The sequence below is a fragment of the Porites lutea genome, chromosome 13 (assembly GCF_958299795.1).
Source record: "Porites lutea chromosome 13, jaPorLute2.1, whole genome shotgun sequence".
NCBI classification, from domain to species: Eukaryota; Metazoa; Cnidaria; class Anthozoa; order Scleractinia; family Poritidae; genus Porites; species Porites lutea.
This window is the reverse complement of record NC_133213.1, coordinates 5,238,070-5,262,375: the sequence shown is the minus strand read 5'-3', so window position 1 is coordinate 5,262,375 and position 24,306 is coordinate 5,238,070. Positions and strand designations below refer to the sequence as shown.

Below are 24,306 nucleotides of genomic sequence, written 5' to 3'. Positions count from 1 at the left end.
AATCGTTTATGCAATTTAATTGATAGCGACGAATTCGTCTGAAGGTTTAGAATTTCCGAGAAATTGTTAAGCATGAAAGGTTCTCTTTCCAAGAAAGATGCCGGACATTTACGGTTGACCGTGTTCACTACTGCTATCATTTATTTAATTATCACAGCAATTAATCATGGTAAATCATGATATCTCCAGTATGATTTTTTTTTTTTAGTCTATAAAACTGGTTCAAGCTTGTCCTTATTGAAAGAGAATGTGTTATTGTATTATTCATAGGTAATGACATAGCCAGTGTGAAAACAACAGTTGCTTGCGTTGGTGACTAGCGTGACCAAAGGGATGTTTATGGGTCTTCGATGAAAATCATCAAAGTTTAAAGAATTTTGGGTCAAACGGCAAAAGGACTTACTGTGATACAATTAACACAATTAATAATAAGCTGCTGTCGACCTCGTGACTGCTCAACAAAACAACTCTAAACTCAAGATGCTGCTTTGCAGTATGAGAGGTCGTATGATAGTTCTGTTGCTTCCCAGAAAATAAATATGTAGCGGCAGTTCACTGACTGATTGCTACTGAAAATAAAGAAGTATTGTCTTTTTTTAGACTACGTACTAGTAACCGTGACGACCACACACTTGAAATGTGGAACATATCTCAAACAGGCTGAGAATGATTATGATGCCATTTTTTAGCATTGAAAACGAATGCATCCTTACCATACTTTAGGTATAATATCAAACGAAACCCCAGAATTACACCGTTAACAAGAAGAATCTATGTAAACAGTCTTTTTGCGAAAGCGATGATTCCAATAGCCGTATCGTCTGACCTGTTTCCATAAGAAAGGGAAACAACTAAGAAGCTGAAACAGACAACAGCGATATTATGCTTTCTTCTTCTTCTTCTTCTTCTTCTTCTTCTTCTTCTTCTTCTTCTTCTTCTTCTTCATGCTCTTGGAATTCCATACAACATATCTTCAAGTTGAACGCTAGTCGTGGAGAAAGAGTCCACATCAGCTCTCTGTTGGAACTCGATTCAATATTCAACCAGTGCTCAAAAACAGCAAAAGAAGGAAAGGTGAAAGGCATAGGGTCATCTTCAAGACAGTTTGGACCAAAAAACTCCTCCTTAATTGTCGAGTTTGTTCTCAATGGGATCCATCTTCCGAGAATTATTGATATGAAAATCGTGAATCCGATTACGTTCAGCAACCAGACAATAAGTAGCCATCAATGCAGCTTCTCATCGTTGCACAGAATAATAAGCCACGATGAGAGAGGTAAAAGGTAAACGGGAAACTATCGAGAAAAAGGCATCTATTTCTTGATAAACCGCTGGATATGAAGCCGTCGAATAGGACTGGGTATACCCACATTGAAATAAAAAAGGCGACTCGTCCCATTCAAACCAGAAACGAAGCCATTATTTTGAACATAACTTTTGACAGTGGCGACCGTTCCAAAGCAGAAGTGTGTACAAAACGCGTCTTTCCAGGAAAAAGGAAGTGATTAAACAGAATTAAACAATGGAGTGCAGTTCTTAGAATGTTACGCCATTGTATCTCGAATAACTAACGCGCATAGATTTTATCATTATATTCTCTCCAAAATCGGATGTATGACTCCTTTTTTCGGTTTTTCTTTTCTTTGTTTTTTATTCATTGTTTTATGACACAGTTGTAATTAAACTCATCAATATGACTTGCTCTAAGGGCAGTAAATAAATGTGCTCATCAGCACACCTGTAGTTTGAGAAAAACCCAATCCTTCTTTACCGATTGAAATCACTTAGCATCGTTTCTCGGAAAAGTGACTTGTCAGTTGTAGTTATATAGAAGCATGCACACCAGACATTCTATTTAACGTTGTATGCCTTTTTTTAACGCCTTTTGTCCCAGTGATTTCGATCTCCACATTCTGCAATGCCTCCTGAAATAACAGAATCTCTCTGGGTAAAAATCAAAGCCAAACTATTGGTGTCAATTGGGCAGTTGATCTTCGCCGCTCTTCTGATGACTCAGAGTGGATTTCTTGCGGCATACCTAGCAACTTACCGAGATGCGGCCATGGCTGTTCTATGTGTTCTGTGCATTCCGGTACTGGTCTCCTGGATCTACTGCCTCAGCAAAGAGGCAGGCCTTTTAGGAATGGTTTTCACTTGGGGACTGTACCTTGTAGTTTTCTTGATTCCGATAATTGCCATCATATTTGCTGTAGTTGGCGACGACCTCGACAAGGAGAACTTCCTCGGTCCCAACGCTTTACCTTTCACCAGTTCTCTTTCTATTTTTGCCGAACACAGCTTCGGGATTAAGTGAAATTGACGGCTACCCACAACTTGCTTTCAGACTGACAATCCAGGTAACCATAGATCTGTTTGATGCTGTTGAAATGCTTGACATCGTCCTCCACGAGAACGGAAACGGCTATGGAATTCCAAAATGGTTTGGAAGACTCATGGTGGCAGTTGCATGCTTCAGTTTCCTATTGTCTCTCTTGCAAATGGCAGAAAACAAACTCGATGGCAAAAAGATCGTGCAGAGCAAATGCCTTGCCATTATCCGTAACGTTGTGCAAATGGTGTTTGTCAATTTGGTGTTCATGGTAATTCGTCTGGTTATCTTCTTTAAATACAAGAAAGAGGAGTCAATCTTCACCGCAAAGAATGGTATCGCATTTTTTTTTCCGCTCTGGGAATATACTCCATCTGGCAGAATCAGCGAAATAACAAACTTGATCTTCGAGTTTGAGCCTGTCCAGTACTGACTCACTCTGCCAGACATCATTGTAGGTTTTCTTTATAGAGAAAGAGTATAAAGTGCGATCCCGCAAGACCACAGCCCTAGGCGACCGCAATAATATAGAAACCAAGAAATATTTACGAAGCTTGTATGTGACCTCTACTAGTGAAAGGACATAGATTTATGGACGTTTATTTCAGTAACGTTTTCCTCGTTTCTATCAATTTTCAGATATTATAAAATGTTTGGGTATTGCATATTACACTGAATTATGCTTGAAACTACATCTAAATCCTACTTTCGACACATAGTACAATACATAGCCTTGGCTATAACTAGTAAAAGACGCAAGAAGTACGTATTATTCTTAAAATATAGTTACCCAACTTCAATGAGAAAGCTAGAAGCTCAAAAGCATCCTCTCAGGATATGTTGTGATATTTAGGTGATTTATAATTTGTTCTGACTTTTCTGATCTTTGAGAAAAAGATTCAGATAGTCCGCTCCAATCAAACTCTTGTTACTTAGAAGTGTTCACTATTCCAGTTGTCCCCTTAGGGGCTGGTCGTTTTGTGAGGTGGATTCGGCCATTTTGCTGGGGGTCATTTTTTAAATCTTGATTGTTTTGAGGGGTCATTTTCAGAAAAAAAAGCGTTACCTAGGGGGTCATTTAATGAGAAGTGTTATAAAGAAATATTTTCCTGTTATATAAGCGAAGAAATCGATGTAAGGTATAATATTAATTTTTCGGAAAGCTGAAACTACAGCGAAAGACTAGCCTGTGAGATCCGGTTGTTACTTCGCTCGAGTGTAAATGAATAACCACATTGACACGGGCAAATTTGCATACTTAAGGTTTTTGTTTACGCGTAAATGAAGACGTGTGACCCCAAACGAATTGGACGTGCGATGCTCACTAAAATGATAAAATAATGTTATAGGATGAGTAAAGGTTTGCTCAAAAGACGGGTAATCAGTAATAGACCGAGGATCGAACGGAACACTAGGCAAGATTGAGGCACATTTCTAAATGTACCAGACGAGTACATTTGATTTCGGGTTGAGGTAAACGCTTTTCAAACCGGAAAAAGTAGTATCCAGGTCAGCGCGGTCCCTTAGCTGACTGTGTCCCTTTAAACATCACGCAAATGGGTTTAAATCAATTTCGTCGTCTTTAATTCATTCCTTTTAGTTACACTCTCCAACTTCCGCTGTCTCTGGATCATTTTCTTTTGCTATTTTCGTTGATTTTTAAAAGTATCGTCCAATAGGAATTGCACGGGGAATACCCCTTACAGCTCTTCTCGGAAAAACAGCGGAAGGCCTTCGCAGTTTCTCGGAAAAGCTGTTGCCATAGCCATACAAACATCTCTCAACTGTTCCTTTTGTTTAAGTGACGCTTTCTTGTTTTCTCTGTGCGTTTTCGTAGCTGCTGGCCTTGATGTTGTTACGAATACGATTTTAGAAACTGTGGCCGGCTGCTCCAAAGGCACTGAGTGGTAAATCGAAGGCTGGGAATATGCCGAGGAACCTTTGGTAAATACCTCAATGCAATTCGTAATTTAAAGCAAGACCGAAGTCAAGTTATATGGACCGTGAGCGGGTGCTGTGGCACTTTCAATCTTGCTGAGGCGAATTAATACTTGCCACCGTTCTGCCTTCTCAGAAGACAGTAAAGATGAATCTAGATCTGTCTTCTGTGTTTAAGATGATCGGGCGTGGAACATTTTTCGCTCTGACAATCACCCAAGGCCTCCTGCTTGCCTCTTATCCAGCAAAATACACAGAAAATGATTATTGGTATGGCATAGCGCTTACTTTGTACAGTCCATCGATGATCCTGTGGCTCTGTCTTGTGTTACCCAAGCCATCTAGACTGGAGGCAAACCTAAGTTGGTCATTTGGTGTATGGGGTTTGTATATTTTCCCGGGATTGATTCCAAGCATTGGCATCGTCTTTGGAGGTGCAGGATACCTCGAATCATTCAACACGACTGTAAATGCCACTGATTGTGATGCTCCTCTGCGATTTTCTAACGAAACAGCAAATTTAACGCTGTGTGATGATCTTTTAAGAGCTGCTAACGATCTCTGTGACCTTCTAAGAGCGCCAGTCTTGACCGTAAAGAACGACACCAAAACACTTGGTCCAACGCTCTTAAAGGCAACACTTTGTGTAACACCACTTCTGTTGCTATTGCTGCTGAACACTGCAAGCGACGCAAACGAGACCGAGGAGAACAAGGACGATGTTTATAAGTTGTGTGTACAGTTGGCGGTGGATCTCTTAGATGCAGTCGAAATGATAGATATCGTTCTGGACGAGAAAGAGCACAACTATGGAATCTCCCAAGGATTTGGTATAGCAATGATTGCTGTTGCCTGCATAAGTTTTTTGCTATCGCTCTGGCCAATGATAGAAACTAAACTGCATGGTAAGAAGAAAACTATCTCAGCAATAAGTCGCAACGCTGCTGAAATAATTCTGGTAAATGGACCCTTCTTAGTTATTCGCTTGGTGATAGTATTCAGTTATGGAAAAGACGAATCCATCTTTGTCGCCAAAAACGTCATAGCGATCATACTTTCCGTTCTTGAAATTCGTGATGAACTTGCTTAATAATGAAATCTAGGACAAGAGCAACTGATTACTGAACAACAAAATCATCGACAGAGACAACATAAGATAGTTTCCTTCTTGAATGACACGAGTTGCACAATCTGGGCACATTTACATTCTTTCAAGATTAGATTTTTGACTATAATCTAAGTAACCTATGAATTTCCACAATAAGTCACCGTTAAAAAAATCATGGAAGAATACGCAATCGTTTGAGTAGCAAAAAAAAAAGAAGAGGAACGTTCACTGTGCTTATGCTGAGTGCCAATTAAGTGGCTCAGGATGTTTTGAAAGCAAGTGTTGAGAGAAGGAACAGTGGACAAATAATTGTCCACGTTTTAGTGTAAAACCAACATAAAATATCGTAACCCTGTCTGCCCAGAGCACCGCCAAAACACAATTTCTGGTATATTGTTGATCAAAGAGGTAGATAAAATAAACTCTTGCCGAAATAGATTTCAGGGTATTCGCCATCCAGCTATTCCTAAGAGTTATATATTCAAGAGCTAAATCGAGGTGCACCAAATAAGGTCGTTCATCGGAAAAGCTTTGTTAGTCTAAGAAGGAGGTTGGCTTGATGATCTTATTATATAAAGGATTTCATTGACATTTTAGTTTCATTTTGTATTTTACAATACACTTTTTTTAATTGTAAACTTAACGAACACGCACACGCCACTCTTCCACAAACATACCCAGGTAATTTTTACTGTTTTGTTAGTTAAACGTGCTCTCCACATAGCCTTAAAACTAGGCTGGACTCGATTCATTCGCGAACAATTTGTAGAAACTATAGCTCACAGTCAATAGTTAAGCTGAAAATTTATAGCTGCATGTAAAAAAATGATTAAGGTGTCAAGGCTGAAAAGAAAGTTATTGAGTATAAAAGGGCCCCATGGTATTGCTGTTTATTAGGGACCGCCGCCGCCCGGTTAGCTCAGTTGGGAGAGCGCCGGTCTGCTGAGCAGGAGGCCGTAGGTTCAAACCCCGGCCGGACCAACACTCAGGGTCTTTAAATAACTGAGGAGAAAGTGCTGCCTTTGTAATAACATCTGCAAATGGTTAGACTTTCTAGTCTTCTCGGATAAGGACGATAAACCGTAGGCCCCGTCTCACAAGCCCTTGCACATGTAATAAATCTGTGGGACGTTAAAGAACCCAGACACTCTTCGTAAAGTGTAGGGCACGTAGTGCCCGGTGTAGTGGGTCTATCTCACTTTCACACTCATGTATGGGGGCATCATCACTCATTCCTTCAGTACTTGTAAACTGCACCTTAAGCAGTCTGGCAAAGTCCCCCAACCAGTGTTGTAAATTATCCCTGAAAAGCCCTGTGGGGAGTGTATAATAAGATATTTACAATGTTTACATGCCGGTTTTGGTGTGTCTCTTCGTTAAATATAGCAGTACTCCTGTAGATCAGATTACCATAGCCGCCCTTGTTCTGACATGTTAGTTGCCTTGGCCGCTTAAACTACACATCATCGCTGCTTAAATTGCAACCGTTACTTAATATCAATAATTAATGCATCTTTGTTGATATATTAAATATGATAGATTATGACCCTTTTTTAGTCAATAGGAGCATATTACACGCTAGCGATTAGTGAATCAGAAGGGAAAAGTACCACAATCGATAACATAGTATTGCCTTGAGAAAACCACCTTTCTCGCAATCCCCAGCGTCATTTTCCTTATTCCGTTGAAGTCTCCTCTTCCTGTGACCTAAATTCCTAGAAATATTGGCTTTTGATAAATAATTCGTGGATGTACTCATTATGACACAACTGGAAAGAAAAGCTCGCATCCTATTGGCTGATTAATACGGTAGTTTTTTTTTATGAGAATCTCTCTATTTAAATCCCTAGAGTTAGCGACAAACATACAAATTCTCTTAACCTTCAAATCACTGTCATTTCTAGATATTGTGTGGCAGATCACGAATGTGATTGGCTCTTCCATTGCTTGTCATGGTGACGACAGTGAAATCCCACCCTCAAATATCGATTGAATCTAGAAAGTGCTCAAAGATTCAATTGCTCATCCTAGCATTTGGTTTTCCGCCCTTTTTATTTTCATTTTTATTTAGTTTTGTTTTTCTCTTAACCGACGTTATGGCCTCTTGTTCAACTTCAAATCACAGTTCACCATCTGGCAGTTTGCTTCCCCAAATTTTATCTAAGCATCGACCGCTTGAGTTCCCTGTGAATACCGCTCCTTCGCCTGAAAGCAATCTGTCGAACAACGACTACATTCTTAGTGATTGCAAACTCATAGCGGCGATGGATGAAAAATTTCTTGAACTTCTGCCTCACTTTGAAGCTCTAAAGAGAAGCCAGTGTTACATCAGGAATTTCCTTCGAAGAAAGGCAGAAAAAGTCAGAAGAGGTGAAAACGTCGACGACAACTCAACAGACTGGACGGAAGACGGCATGGGCTTCGCCGAAGAAAATGATGGCCAATTAGTTGCTCCAGTAATTCTACTTCCACGGTTCTTTGAAAGTAAAGCCGAAATGGCGAAGCTTGAGAATCGCTCATTTGTCTTTAAACTTTGGCTTCGTAGAATAAATATTACAAGATGTGAGAATTACGACGAATACATCTCCCTTCAGGATCTTGAGCACGCCATTTATGAAGTCCAAGAAGCTATCGAGGAATATAAAGAATTCATTATCATGAACTTCTACAACATGAACAAGCTAGAGCAAATGGGCCCTTTCTTTGCAGACCGCCAGGAGGCATCAATAAATAAGGTTTTAGAAGAGCAAGAAAAAGCAAGTTTTAAATTGACGATAGAGGATATTGATCGGTTCCATTGCCCTAATGCTCGACTGAGCGCTTTGCTTGGACTTAAACTAGACTTCTTTGACCGTCTTAAGGAAGTGCCATCAGAACATTTTGAACATCGCACTCTTGGCGACTGGATTGTTACCTTTTTGCGCAACAACATAGATCGAGAAACGTTTACATCCACATGCAACAACGTAGTTACGAAGGAATTGCTCGAAGCAGTTGGTTTTGACCCACTGAGTACTTCAGTTGAAACTATCATTTCTCGCTCAAGGAACATGCAACGTCACATTGAGGCGTGCGAGTGGGCAGAGATTTTTATTAGAGATGAAGTTAAGTACCATCCTATGCTGTATCCACTAACAGTCCCCTTTCCTTTCCAAGCCATTTTAACTAACTCGTGGTTTCAACTGACAAGCAGGACAGATGAAGAAAGCGAATGTGAAGTGAGCTCATGCGAAGTTAACATCATGAACCTCGTGACAGAGGAATCCAATGTGGGTAATACCACTCAAGCTATTCTTAATGGCTTTCTGCCTCCAGATGAAGATCACGTTCTGCTTTATCACGCTACGGATCACTTCAGCGCGGCCGACATATTTCTTCGAGGAATAGATTTGTGCGCTGGGCGGCAAAAGCGCGATTTCAGCTGCGGATCAGGCTTTTATTTAACAAACAGTTTGGATAGTGCGTTAGACTGGACAAAAAGCACCACAGCTAAACCAGCTATTCTTGTTTTCCAAGTAAATCACCAAATTTTAAACGATGCAAGAAGACTAAATTTGGACAACAACGAGGAAAGATGGAGTGAAATCGTGTCGTCATTTCGATCAGGTCGACGAACAGCAAAAATGCGGAAGAGTTTGAATTCATTTGACTTGATCGAAGGTCCTGTGGCTACATTAAAAGCCAGCGAATCCTCTGATGAGGTTTTGTTTGAGCCAAAACCCTCGTCCCATCAAATATGCCTGATATCAGACGAATTTGGAGAAAAAATCCACCAAACTCTTCATTCTATAATATTCTACTACTTTTCTTAACTGTGCCTAGGGACATAATTCACTGAAAGCTTAAAAAAAGAAAAATCACAATGCTGTTCATAGAGAGTGCTTGTTTTCAAAATTGAATGGCTGAACTTGTGTGCATAAGTTTTTGAAAACTTTAATGTTATTAAACCTTTAAGCCCTAAGAGTACTCAGCATCATATGTTTTATCAAGGTTTTAGAAATTAGATTGAAGAACATTATCAAAATGATGAGTTTAATGTATACTTTAAACTTCTCCCCACCACGTCCATGTTTAAGGGCAACATGTAATAATTAATTTTGATATTAGGGCTTAAAGGGTTAAAGATTCACACAATGAAAACATGTGACATTTGAATCTTGTCATTAGAAGCTATAGCTAAATGCTTCTTTTCAAGTTTTAAATGAAGAATATGCAATAGCAGGTTTTTTCTACGAAAATGTTTTGTGTAAAAATGAAAGTTTAAATGCTTAGATGTTGAAAAAGATTTGTAAAAAGAGAATGGATGTGGTTAATGATGTTCGGTACTCGTCAGCACCAGGAACGTCTTATAAAGACTTAGTAATTCCACTGGTATGAGACAAAATCGAATGGCAAGCAAAGCTTTAACCGTCGGTCTTTTGCTATAGAATTCGCTTGCTCGTGTATTGTCAGTTTAGTAATAAATGAATTGAATTACATCTCACATCACTGAAAAAGTTGCCGTGGATATCCCTAACAGGTTCACCTTCAACCATTTGTGTCCCCACACTCTAATGACCCTAGTCTTGGGCTCCAAGAAAAAGCCTCGTAATGTTAAATGCCCCATACCTGAATCTCTTTTGCAGACATCCCTTTGGCTCAACATGCAATTCTCTTGCGAGATAGTTAACCCAAAAGAACATCTGTGTAGGAAGCTATTTTCCTCAGGCTACTTTTAATGATGAATGATACAAATGCCACTGTTGTCAGGGGAAGGATTGACACGCAAAATGATTGACTAAGCCAAACTGTTTTAAAGTATCATGATTGATCCTAGTGAGTGGCTTAGAATGTAAGTCGAGCTCCGCTTTTAGGCCTGGCTAAATCTATGCGTCATCTTTCATTTTGCACATGATATTATTTCTGATTTCATGGACACCAATTTAAAAACAGCAATTTTAATGATAGTAAAAAAAATTCAAGTCCCCAACAAGAATCGAGCAGTTTAGAATGCCATCGGATCTCCTTGCAATGTACGCGTAAAGGTGGTTATCACAGAAAATGGAAGGTTTGCTTTCTTTGAGTGACACCTTGAAAATCGACATCCCTTATGCCTTTTACATGATGTCAATAGAATCATTTTAAAAACCCACTGGGTAGGATAAGCTTAAGAGGTTTGGAAGACGAGGAATTCACTAAACAGCAGTGACTTGAATCGAAGTGGTGTTGGTATTTGAATGTAGAGATAACGGATGGAACATCCACATAAACATTTATAGAGAGGTCGAGGAGTGTGCTCTGACTTAGAAAGTAAAACCTATCTTTACTGAAAATGTAATTTTCTCACTTAAGGTAAGAGTAAGTCAGTGACATTAAAGGAAGCAACAGCAGAAAGTAACTATCAGCATCAGTATCTTGATCTCTTCCTCTCTATTTTGAAATTCTTCGCTCGCACATTTTTCATTAGACTCCCCTTAATATTTACTGGTCGTTTCACGATTCTGACATTTTTTGGGAGTGATCTATGATGTTCTAGTTGCAACACAGTGCAACATTAATGCTCGGCTTGCAAAAGGGTAGATTCTATAACAGTGACAGCACAGATAAACTACCTACTCTTCAAATAATCGAGAAATTTTATAGATTCCTCTTACGCTGATTCTCCTGTTTCGAGATAATGCGTTTTGATAGAGCACAGATACATTGCTTTATGGTCTACACACGCACGATGTAGCAGCAAGAGAAAATGAGAGCCATAGTTGACTTAGTTTGACCAATAGGTGTTGCTCTCAAAGAAATGATGACAAACAAATTCATACGTTTTCGATACGTTTTAATACTGATGATAATGAGAAGAATGCTATTGGTTTTACCATGCATGCAAACAAAGGAAACAAATTATTCTTAACGTCTATAGAAAATAACTGAATGAAGGCTTCGATCAAACATCTCAGCACAACAGTCTGTTTTAACACAGAGTTGATAGGTACCCTCCTTTTGTCTCGGATAGTCGACATTTGGGTTCTTGCTAGACATTGAAGCCATAGGCCCTTCGATAAAGTCGTACTCCTTCAAACTTTTCACTAATTTTTTAGCTGGCCGTCCTGAGCGAAATTCCTTGACCAACTCTAACCATCTCTTCTTATCACTCCTCAGATCCAACCCTTTATCTGGACCTCGGAGCTCCGTCTTCTCGACACGAAAGACAAGGACAGCGGTGTTGAGGTGTCCACGAGATGCTGGCCATCTGCAAGCTTCCTCAAAGTCATCACCAAGATAGAAACCGTCCCCATTGCTGAAATCCTGGCGACAAGCCCCTCTTTTTACGTCGATGCCTCCTTCGATAATGTCCTGAGCGTATAGGTGTCCGGTTCCATGAACGAATACTTCATGATCTTCATCTATAAGTGAGTCTATGAAATCATCGACGCCATCTTGGGATAAGTAGCATTTACTTTTCTTGCAGTCTTTATCGACATTTATTACCTTTACAGGTTGTTTCCTATCAATTTCATCATCTGGCAGAGTGAACCATTCATTAGTGACTGAATCCTTGTACGGAAAACGGCTACATGTGAAGAAAACATTTCCAAGCTGTTCAAATACATTTATGAATTGAGACGTAATTTGCAGGAATAGTCGAGTGGCTCGTGGAAAATTCCCCACATTCTCGATAGTCTTCCTGTTGAACCACCCAATCATGATCATTTCTTGCAAGGTCTGAATTAATCGATTAATTTCGCTTGCATCAAATCTTTTTAGCCAAGTATAACTCAGAATGTTTGCCATCGAGCTTGAGATTATCATCCTTTCAAACATTGCCAGTGCCTTCGGCATACGAATAGCACTTATTGCCCTTATAATGCTGATCGCTACAAATTCCCAGAAACTCCCTTAATTCTGAGAAATGAAAACAAAACATCTGGGAGATTAATGAGTTTGAGCATATTTAATAGAGCGCTATATGAAAGCTACATGAAACAACCTGGACAAAAAGATGCAAGTTTACAAACTTTGTAGCACTGGCTGTACGACAACTTTAACGCGAAGAGACTTAATTCCATCAGGGAAACGAAAAGAAGTAATGAATTATTTCAAAATCACATAGAACAAAAATTCAGACCAATTTTCGAATTCTCCCTTCCTAAATATGTTCATTTACTTGACGTTCATTGGCTGACGTGGCTGATATCGACCCTGTTTCCATGGCGAAATACCCTCCTCTAACCAGTGACAAGAATAAATAAGTAATACGTGGCTCTGTGGGTTTTTTATATTCAAATGGATGGTTAGAAAATTTATTTTCTCGCATTTAATGCTCTCTCCGTTTTTTAAAAGAAGACTGAAGACTCATGTAGCACTGGTCTTTTGAAATGTGCCGTACACGTTGGCGAGAATCAATCCAATACAAGTGTGACCAGGGATGAGGGAACTGTTCAAGGGCCATTTATTTTGACTACTAAGATTCAGAAGAACTTCGGAAAAATCAGAATCCTCATAGGACGTGAAATAAACCACGAAACTCAAAGCTTAACATGTTGGAAAGAGACTGTACCGATCAGTGGGACAATCAAGATTGTTCACAATTATGTGCTTTGCTCGGGTTAAAACTCGACTTCCTTGACCGCCTCGACGAAATGCCGCCCGAATTGCGTGATCGTTATACACTCACTGGCTGGATAACTACTTTCTTAAAAGCAAAGTGTGAGTCAGTTTGCTCGAAAACCAAATCATCACTCACCAGAGATTTGCTTGACGAAATCGGTTTTGACCCGCACAGTCAAGCCTTTGAAACAATATTGACGCGCGCATTCGCAGGAAATTCGCAACACCACGTTGAAGCGTGCGAATGGGCAGAAATTTTTATCAGGGATGAGCTGAAGTACAATCCTACATGGAGTGCCCTGTCTGTGAACTTTCCATTTCAAGGTAACATAACCAATTTATGGTTTCACTTCCCAAATATGACAAATGAGGATAGGAAAAGTCAAGAAAGCCCTCGCCACGTCAATATAATGAACTGGGTGACGAAGGAATCTCGTGCGTGTAGAGACACTTATACATTGTTCGACAGTCAGTCACAAGGTGATCAAAACGTGGCGCTTTTTCATGGCACAGACCATCTCAGCGCGGCCGACATATTAGTCCGGGGAATAGATTTGTGTGCTGGAAGAGAGAAGCGTGATTTCAGCTGTGGCTCAGGCTTTTATTTGACAAGAAATTTAGGTGATGCTCTTGACTGGGCAAAGAGCACCACAGCAAAGCCCGCCATTTTGGCTTTTCAAGTCGACAGCAGGCTTTTGGATAATTCTAGAAGACTTAATTTATTCGAACATGAAGATAGATGGCGCGAAATTGTTTCTTCGTTTAGATTGGGTCAGAGAACAGCCAAAACACGAAAGAGTTTGATAACCTCTTATGATTTCATTGAAGGACCTATTGCCACACTGACGACAAACAGAACATCTGGCGAGTTAGCGTTTGAGCCCAGACCCTCATCTTTTCAAATGTGCCTCATTTCAGACGAATTCGCGGAGGCTTTTCAGCAGACTCTTTACTCGGTTGTATTTCTTGATATCAGATCGTAGCACTACCGGATGTCGTGACCCAAGGCATAATTTGAAAAAGGGTCTTTGTCCAGCGATGCGTAACGTTAGTTGTATTGTCCATGTCTTTTTTTGGAGATCTGCTATAAAAATCTAAACGGCAACGTCAAGGTCACATGTTATTTTTTTTTTCGTTTTCAAAACTAATTCACGTCACGATTGAGTATGGATGTCATGACATTTTACGTGACCAGAATTAAACGGAAAAGTAAGGTTTTCTTTCAAGCAAATCGCGGCCTCTGCACTTTGTTTTAGATGGCAAACGCAGGAGACTACTTCCCGTAGTAGGTAGTAGCGTCCCCACTGACGAAAATACTTTGCCCGAAACTGCTCAAAATTTCTTTTTCGTTTTCTTTAGTTTTTGATTTATTTCTAAGTCTCTTTTTGGCAACATTTTGTGTCACGGAGAGGGGGTCGGTTGCTATGCTGGCGAGATTTGACGTCAAAGGCAACCGCAACCCATCTATTCTATCAAAACTTCAAATTGTTTTGCTTTTTTTGTCCAAAAACGCACAATGTATTGCAAACAAATTTGCACATCTCAAGTTGATGTTAAGATTCTTAAAACTTTTATTATGGCAAAAGCTTTAGTTTCTAAGTATTTCTTGCATTTTCAGAGGAATACAAGATGGTGACGGCTGTTTTGAAGGACCTCCCTTTCCCTGCAAAGGGAATGGAGGGGGGCCTAACTGATTTGTTTCTACGTCTGAACTGAGTGCAAATGCATCTACATCTACATAATTTATTTGCAAAATCCTATAAGGACATATAGCAAATTCCAGTGCAAAGTGCAAGAATAAAAATGAATAAATAAATATGTGCAAATAAGGTAATAAATAATTGTGGTATAGTAATGATGAAATAAATAACAAAATAGTGAATTGCCAAGGATATTCCAAGTTACGGGAGCCAATCAAAACGCGCGAAAATTGCTTTTCACTGATTTGGTAAATACTAACTACATTTATTTCAGTAATATTACCATGACAATTTACCACCATTCTTAAATAAACTGTTGAAAACTAATAAAAGTTTACATTCCCACAATACGCGATCAGCATCAAACTGATACATAATTGAATTTAAAGAACAAAGCATGGCAAATATTCTATAGGTCAGTGGATCTTGGATTCCGGATTCGGCAATCGTTGTGGGATTCGGATTTCTTGAGTTGTTTTCCGGAGTCCAAAGCCCAGGATTCCGGATTCCACAAGGAAAATTTTCCCAGATTCCGGATTCCACGGGCAACACGTTCCCGGATTTCGGAATCCCGATTACCTTTCACTGGGCATAATAGCTTTCGTTTGAATTACTAATTTATTTCACGCTTGTTGTTTCATGCGGGATCGGCTATTTATCGAGTGACAAGCTTGAGTTGAGTTAGAGTTGAGTTTGAGTTGAGTTTGAGTTAAGATTGAGTTAAGTTTGAGTTACCAAAAAAATGCCTTTTTTCTCCAGAATTGTTTTTTTCACCGTTTATTTTAGTTTTTTTTTTTTTGAGATTTTTATTATTCCTTTTTTTATAGATGGTGCGGGTAGGCACGCTTCTGCATTGGGAAACGAAACTGTTCATGGGCGCACGTTACTGGAGAGCTTTGTTCACATGTTTTAGAAAAGCAATATTTCAAACATAAAACTTTCTTTTCAGATGCTAGATACCCGGTATCGCTCCTTTCTAACTGATCTCTCTTCCTAGCCGATGACAAAAGAGAATAATTTTATAAGGGGCATTGAGCAAAAATATGAAAAAGTGGAGGAAAAACATGGACCAATAACAATTAACTGTTCTTTTGCCCTCGGCTGTTGATGCATTCGCGACCGAGAGTCCCCCTCTCGCCCCCCCCCCCCCCCCCCCCCCCACACACACACACACTTAGCGTGAATTTGTCAATCTGACCCAATCTCCGTTTTCCAGTTACAAATGAAAGACATTTATTCATTCATCGATGTTTTTTAGGGTTTTTTTTTTGGTTTTGTAATTTTTTTGGCCTAATTTTTGTCATGAAGGGTGTTCCGAGGGGAGTCCGTCCCGTCAGGGGGGTGTTCCGGGGTGTCCTGGGATATGTAGGCTCCGGCCTGAGGGGGTTCCGGGGGTGTTCCGAGCCTGTTCCTGGTTTTACAGATACCCAATTGTAGCATGGACTCCCGATCCGTATATAGATCGAAGCACTGGTTATCCCGATATAGTGTCATATAAGATAGTGTGTTGGCATTCTCCTCAAAACGAAGGAGACCCAACTCCCATGTACTCTTATACTCCCAGCGAAACTCGGCTTTTTCAATCACGCCAGCTTCACTTAATGCTAGAAGATCAATTTATCATTGTTCACTTGATATTTTTCAGGCGGTTAGTATAAACTGCTACGGTAAGGTCCCCCTATAACTATTTTCCCGTACGATCGTAGTGATAGAGCACTTAATACAACAAACTATATATAACGGGCGCTCAATTTCGACTATAGAAAAATAGGGGAATGTAAACAGCCAAGTCATGACTCTTTGATTATTCGTGCGTTCTCTCGGCCAAGGCAAGGTACGATTTATAGCTGTCTAGATTTTTAAAAAAATGTTATCGTTAAAGAAACAAAGTACGCGGATAAAGTAAAGAAGTGCCATTAAGAATTTAGGTGACCAGAGTAGTCTATTTCATTTTCTTGAATTTTGAAGTGAAACGACCTGGATAATCATGACCCTCTTGTTTTCTGTTACTAAAGTTTTATTTGAGATAGCCCGTGTGGCTCGCGCAGTTTTTTTCTTTTTCTCTTTTTGTTTGATTTAAAGGACAAATGGAGCATGCAGGTTACATTTGAGACTGTATGCATGGGTGGTAATTTCGCTGAAATCGAAGTCTAGAAAGTCCCAGGCATAGTCATTTCTAAATCTACTAGTGTGGTGCACGGTCAGAATATATACTAATACGTGCATTGCAATTTTATCAAGTTCCTTTATTAATCTATCTTGAGAATTTTCGTTCGTTTCTTAATACCCACTCCGCAATTCACAGTGCATATTTTATACTGATGGTATACATGTAAAAACCAAGATCGCACAGGTCAGGTTCTTTTGTTACGGATACTCCAGCCTTCTTTAGAATTTATTGTTAAAATCACGGGAAATGTAGCGTGCTTTCTGCGGAAGTCTTTTGATCTTCTTGTTGAAATCGAGGAAAATGATAACAGGAACTAAGCGGTGGTACTAGTCATACGTTCTTGGAGTACTAGAAAAATGTGCTCATTATTAATAGCCTGTTCCTGGCGTCTTAGAGGGGGGATTCCAAGGCAGGGGAAGGGAGGTGTGGCTGTCTGCACCCTTTCCATTTTGTTAAATTGAAAAATTATTGAATTTAGGCACTTGATATATAAAAATATGTGTAACGCCGATAATCTTTGCCATCATTTTCATTCACAGAGTGTAAAAATAATAGACTAAAATAAAATAAACGCTAAAAACAGTAACTCAAACCTAACTCAATCTTAAGTCAAACTTAAATCAAACTCAACTTTAACTCAACTCGGACTCGAAACTCGATCATTATTACTTCGGCGGAGCGTGAAGTTAAGGATTCGCACAGCTCAAGATCAGAATGTTCCAAAGTTGCTTCTGAATGTCCCGAAGTTGCTTCGGAATTAGTTCGAGGTATCCTCGAGTTCTTTGATTTGATCTTTTAGGGGAAAGAAATAATTATGAGAAAGTATTACTTCTGGAAGAAATAAAGGTTTGAACCGGCTTACGTGTGACCCGTCAAATCAGACTATAAATTGAGGGATTAGCCGATTGCTCCACTACGACCCAAAGTAATTTGAAATGTGAAAAGAAGCCATAAGTTATGCACGAGGGAAAGATTCGGTTTTGACGTAGTGACACCGGAATGAGCAGTGCCGTGGCATAGGGAGGGGCCGGGGGGGGGGGGAGTACTGGGGCTCCCTATTAATTTTGACAGATACGTTTAATTTGTTCAGCGGCCACGCTCTTCACGCAGCTCTTCGGTTCAATGTGTTCATTTCGGTTCGATAAAGCGTGAAAATTATTTATTCATGGCTTCAACAAAGAAACATTGCTGGAAATTAATGCCCTCGGAAGGCTGAAAATGCTATTTCAGAGACCCTATATTTCAAAATCTTCCTGGGAGCATGCCTCCGGACCCCCCTAGCAGCTCGCGCCTTCGGTGAACGTGGTTGGCCCCACCAAATAAATCTAACCTTGCTACGGCACTGATGAGTTGGAGATATCGCAAGGTCACTTCTAGTTCTTTCGGCTACAATAAATATTTGAGGCGGAGCGCAAAGTATTAAAGGATTTGCGACGTTGAAGAATGTCGTAAACTTGCAGTTTATTTCCGAAGTGAGGCCGGATATCTCGAAATCAGTTTTAAATAAGTCAAGATTGCACAACTTACATGCCTTCATAGAAAAAAAAATTGGCAACAGAAATGTGTATAAAGTTTGAGAGTGAAGAGATTTCGATTACTGGAGATTATTGCAGCAAGAGTTATTTGAAAGAGGAAGATCGAGGAAGAGGTACGGTCGTTTGCGTTGCGTGACTGAAGACGAAGCGATTCGGAAAGTGATAGATTCTCAACAAGGAGAAGCAAAACGCAGTTACCGTGGTTTCATAACCATTGTGATAAACATCATTATCATTGTTCTTCTTTTAGTTTTGTTTGGAAGAGTAGATGTTTTTATACTTGTTTTTATATTGTGTGTTATTGCTTTTCATAAAGATTATGTTGCGTTGTTGTGGAGATTATGCATTTTCAGCAAGTTGTGTAAGGGAGTGCACTGATGTTAGTCACGTTGCTGGAGAAGGTGTGAAGTTAACTGTACATATGGAAAGTGTTGTTGTAGAGGAAATAAAGGAAATGCAACTGAGATCTCGTCGTGCGCAATTTATTTATGACAGAAATGATAATCGAAAGCAGGAATTTGATGAGAAGTAATAGCATACAGGTTCTTCATAACAGAATCTGAAACAGGATATTGGCGGAGATGACCCCTCGGACTAGCAGACTTTCGGTGAAGAAGTTAAGACGTCTGTTACTCAAAGGAGAAAAGTAAGTGTATTTGTGCGGAAGGATATTCGGAAAAATATCATTTCTTACTATTCCTTCCCATTCACAATTAATTCCACAACCACGACGCCGAAGTGAACGCTCCTATAGCGTCTTGTCCTATTTCGTTTCATGCATGTGATTAGTCTCGCTTGCGTAAGCAGCGAGACTCGTAATCTGCAACGCGCTTTTTGCCCTGGGGGGTTTTTTAGCCGTTTTGGTCTGAAATAGGGTATCAATTTCAATCACTTTGGTCTGAAATAGGGTATGGTTTGTGTACTCTAGTCTTGAATTGGGTATCTTTTAGAAGAATTAGCTACTTCTTCATCATTTGGAGATAAGAACATTTCCTTTTAATGTTTACGCCAACTACCGTGTACGTGCCGAAACAGCTTATCACGCGCTCCGGTCAGGCGCCGGGCTCCAGGGCTCCCCCCCCCCCCCCCCCCCCCCCCGCCCCCACCGGGATTTTTCGTCATATTTAGGACATAAAAGGCAGGTCATTGTGCCAGGCGTTCCTTGCGGACACCGTGGAAACTGGGACTAAGAATCGTTGCATGATCGAAGCCACGTCTGTTTTGCGAAGAAATCTTAGGAAAGATTAAATTTAGAGCTTTTCCGAAACGTGTCGGTCCACGAATTCTATCGCTTGAAAGCGTCGGTTTCTTTGGAACAAGCAGATACTACTGAGTGGTCCAAACTTAAATAAGAATATTAAGAAGCAGTCTCCCTAAAAGTGTTCCAATCGACTTTGGACTCGAAAAAACTTCTGCCTAATACTGGGTTTTGCCATCAACACTACTATCCATCCTAATAACGAAATTTCAGTTAGAATGAGGAAATTGTTTATTTTACTGCCATTCTCAGCATTTCATTGCTGGACGACCATTCGCGGCTAAAATATTCAAATTTTAGTCTCTGTTATACAGGTTTTTTAACGATCGTTCTTTTAAGTTCTTCGGGTCATCAAATCCTAGACTGTTCGCACTCATTTGGAAGCATATTACTTCTTCTTACTGTTCCAATACCATTTAGGCATTATCTTCTAATCAGCAAAAACTGGTTGTCTTTAGTTCACTAGTCCAATTAAGAAAGTAAACTGCACGAAAAAAGTCCTCAAAATCATCAGAAAATTCTCAAAAGTGGCACCTAAACTAGACCTAAAAACATATTTTAGTTCCAGATTAATAGCTATTTTGTCAAGTTATGCAATAAAACTTGTGGCATAACGCGATTAAGAATTAAAGGTTTCAACTTAAATTTAGGCAAATGTTCAATTTGCGTTACGTGACGATACGGCTGCTGTCACAGGCAAATTCCTCAGTTATTCAGTATACTTGCCACTCTTAAGTAAGATATGCCTCATTTTCCCACCAAAACTATATTAAAAGTCCCTTTTCCCGTTTGCCAATGACATATATTGTTCAAAAATTAGTTCAGCAAGTAAAAGATACCTTTCCAAGCTTCATTCAATTTCCCACTGCCCCGAACATTCGTGTTAAATCTGTAGCCCAAATCTGTTATGTCAAGACGGAAAAATACCAACTTAGAACCAAACCTCTTCTAGCTTAAAATGTGGTCCAGTCTGAAAAAGCTGCATTGACCAGAAGTCACTCCGATCCATCACATCATAAAATCGAAAGTTAGAAAGAAAAGTAAATTTCCCACTGCTTAATTAAATATGCGTGAACAGGTCAGAAAATGTTTGACTAGTACTTCGCCCCATGTAAGGACATCCGGATTCCGGAATCTGGAAAAACTTTACTTGTGGATCCGGAATCTGGGAAAATTTTGCTTATGGAATCCGGAATCCAGGATTTTGGAATCCAGAATAGAGCTCAAGTACCCCACTAAGGAATGAAATCTAGAATCCAAGTTTCACTTGAAAAGACTGGAATCCAGCACCCGGAATCCAGAATCCATGGAATGAGATCCAGAATCCAAGAACTGTCTTGTATTCGCTAACATGGGGCGATAGTACTGGACTGTGAACGGCGAATTACTATTTTTCCTTTATTTGCCTTCCACTGATCAGGAGCTCACATTTGAAGACCTTTGTTAATGAAATTTCAGTTAGAAGGTTTCTTCCTTTTAATGACTGTTTCTTCCTATTAAGAGTGGTCACCTTTTGTTTTCACGCTCTAAGAGACAGTCGGGAGTCCAAGGCTACTTTTGTATCGCAGCCAGTTAATAAAGAAGTTGGCACACGCAAATAATAAAGTTTCAACATTAATTTGGAATCGTGCAACATCAGTGAAAGTAAGAAAATAAAGTGTGGAAGTTCACGCGGTTTTTCCCAACTGATAAAAGTACACGAATGTCAGAACACCATTACTTCTCGCCACCATGAAACCTGTCATCCGTCGAAGTCTGAACTAAGTGAAGCAGAGCCAATACTCTCAAAAGATGGTAATCTGGGATAAGATAACGACAAAAGGGCCAATGGGTATTGTCGTAATCGTAATTTCAAGTTCAGACAATGATAAACTCGATAGTCCCCTCATTTTTTTTTTATTTAGAAATATGCGGGAACTGAAGATCCAAACATAATGAAGTTATGGAGAAAAGTAGGAAGTGGCTTTAACTCAAACATCCTGATATTAACCACTGTTGCACTACGGCATAAAGTTACACAGTCAGCTAATGCACTTGCACATTTTGATATCATTTATGAGCTGACGGATTTAAATATGAAGATACACGCGTGAAACAGAAAGTGATAAGCGCATCCTCCTGAGCGCATTCTTTGCACATCTAAACCTTGTGGAGTCGAGGGTAAATTGTCAAAATCGTGATTACCTACCTTTAGGCATATTACTGAGAGCACTCATGACAATTGTTTGGTACCATGGAGAATTCATCGACAGAAGTTTCTATTGAAGCCCAACATGGACAAAAACCTCTGAATTCGAACAATCAGTGGAGGTGAGAACTGACGCGAACTCTGAATCCGGCATTGTCGAAGGTTTCCCCAGCATGAACATTTCTCAAGGTCGAGACCCCTACACTGTTTTTACGTCTTTTCTTGTCTCACGTCTTGTTAGCGGTTATTACCCTGTTCTTACAGACGCTTGCATTCCGGCTACCACGTTAATGATGTAAAAATACATACATCTGAACAACAGCTGAAGGATCTAGGATCACATTTTTAAACTCGAGAATCGGCCTTTGGACCCTCCGTGTGGATCCAAATTCATATATATTGATATCGATTTTACTAAATTAGGTGCCACCGCCTTTATCATTTCGTTTTTGCGACTCCGGTGCGGCGCTCATTTGATACACCAGCCTACCGCGGACAGTGTTGTTGAGCCACTCACAGAGGATCTTATTGCTTTTATGTCTGCATACCGAGATGCTATGACAAAGAATATAAAGACTCAAATACTTCACAAATGTTGTGAAAAAAAAAATACAAATACAAAAACAAAAAACGAGCGAGAATCAGTTGCATGCGAGGAAACGAAGATGTGGTACACATTTCCCTAAAATAGTCAAATATAAATCCCTAAGTCGTTCAAAGCTTAACAACTTCAGGCTAACGGTTTTATTTAGTGGTGGTATAGACAGGTTACAACCGAACACTGTCAGGCTAGTCAGTCACTTCACTCACTGTCCATCACGGAATTGATAGCGTATAGCATTACCATAATAGCACTAGCACTGTGCATAGACAATCAGATTTGTGATCGAAGGCCGGTAGATTTATACGTCTAAAAATTTACACTAATATCAAATTCCTAAAGGTGTCCGGACACTAACTTAATTCAATGTACATTTCACAGCTGATTTAATTTTTTAAGGGCAAATAACAATTTACTTGATAGGAATTTATAAGTACGCAGTATACTAGATTTATTGCGGCGTAGACGTGATTAGCGGGTTGTTGATTTTACTTCTTTGAACTCCAGTCCATATTTTCGTAATTTTTTTTTCAAGGACTACCGTGTACCATCGTCCCACATATATAGTGTAAAGGTGAATGTGTGAAGGACCTTCTCGCTGCAAAATGTAAATATTTCCACCTGACACTAGACAGGAGAACCATGTTTCTCGTTAATGTTATCTGTAAAACAAAAATGTTCGTTTAGAACGGGATTGAAGTATATCGAATAGCCTCTTTCAGGCGTTCAGACTGTGGGGGCGACCCTCCGAGAGATGCGAGTAAGAAAAGGGTGAGGGGTGGGGTAGGGATTAATGCGTATTTTTCCCGACCCACACTCTACTACCAAGAAGTCCAACTACTGGGAGTCGAACAAAGGACGGCCGGCCGAGACTATTAATACGAAGGTCAGTGGAAAAGCAAACTTAATCTTCTATAAGCTTAACCTATTTCTGATTTTTCTTGTAAATGAAGTAAAAAAAAAAAAAAAAAAAAAAAAATTATATATATATATGTATATATGTATATAGAAAAATTGTCATTTCAGCATCAATATGCAAATTTAAGACGAATCCTTCAATTCTGAATCGCGTTGTGCCACAAGTTTTATTTCATAACTTGACAAAATAGCTCTTAATCTTTAACTAAAACATGTTTTTAGGTCTAGTTTCGGTGCCACTTTTGAGAATTTTGTGATGTTTTTGAGGCATTTATTCGTGCATTTTGCTTTCTTTGGGTTAGTGAAATAAAGACGACCAGTTTTTGCTGATTACGAAAAGATAATGCCTAAATGGTATTGGAACAGTAAGAAGAAGTAATATGCTTCCAAATGAGTGCGAACAGTCTAGGATTTGATGACCCGAAGAACTTTTAAACGATCGTTAAAAACCTGCACTGACAGCATCTAAAATTTGCATATTTTAGCTGCTAACGGTCGTCCAGCAATGACATGCTGGGAACGGCTAGCCTGCGTGGCAGGCGCAAAAAGGGGAGGGGGAGGGGGGAGGGAGAAAGGGAAAAGGGAAGGGAGTCCCCTCCCCCTCTCCCCAATCCCCCTCCCCTTTTTCCCTTCCTCCCTATTCCCTACCCCCTGCCCCTTTCGACGCCTGCTAAGCAGGCTAGGGAACGGCAGTAAAATAAACAATTTCCTCATTCTAACTGCAATTTCGTTATTAGGATGGATAGTAGTGTTGATGATAAAAATATAAGGCGAAAGTTTTTTCGAGTCCGAAATCGAGTGGAACGCTTTTAGGGAGACTGCCTCTTAATTATCAAAACTGCGATGGTCGGGTGTTTTAAACTTTCATTGTATGAAAGCGGCTCTTGTGATGACATGCGATTTATTTTCGGCGATGATTGAAATGACATGCATGTAAATAACTTTTTAGATCTCTGGCAATGATGTAATTTGTCTGG

General features: G+C 39.7%; 3 protein-coding genes and 1 pseudogene across 3 annotated transcripts; 3 read left to right on the top strand and 1 right to left on the bottom strand.

The window, feature by feature from the left end:
- Window positions 1-1,918: 1,918 nt before the first annotated feature.
- On the top strand, window positions 1,919-2,762 carry LOC140922261 (uncharacterized; annotated as a pseudogene).
- A 4,617-nt stretch (window positions 2,763-7,379) lies between these two features.
- LOC140922603 (uncharacterized) lies at window positions 7,380-9,858 on the top strand. Its single transcript, XM_073372585.1, has one exon. It carries the CDS (start codon window positions 7,472-7,474, stop codon window positions 9,185-9,187), a length of 1,716 nt encoding a protein of 571 aa, XP_073228686.1. The 5' UTR covers window positions 7,380-7,471; the 3' UTR covers window positions 9,188-9,858.
- Window positions 9,859-10,633: 775 nt separating this feature from the next.
- LOC140922606 (uncharacterized) lies at window positions 10,634-12,384 on the bottom strand. Its single transcript, XM_073372587.1, has one exon. The coding sequence runs from the start codon at window positions 12,189-12,191 to the stop codon at window positions 11,259-11,261; it is 933 nt and encodes a 310-aa protein (XP_073228688.1). The 5' UTR covers window positions 12,192-12,384; the 3' UTR covers window positions 10,634-11,258.
- A 236-nt stretch (window positions 12,385-12,620) lies between these two features.
- Window positions 12,621-14,413, top strand: LOC140922605 (uncharacterized). Its single transcript, XM_073372586.1, has one exon. The coding sequence runs from the start codon at window positions 12,890-12,892 to the stop codon at window positions 13,940-13,942; it is 1,053 nt and encodes a 350-aa protein (XP_073228687.1). The 5' UTR covers window positions 12,621-12,889; the 3' UTR covers window positions 13,943-14,413.
- The last annotated feature ends 9,893 nt before the right edge of the window (window positions 14,414-24,306 follow it).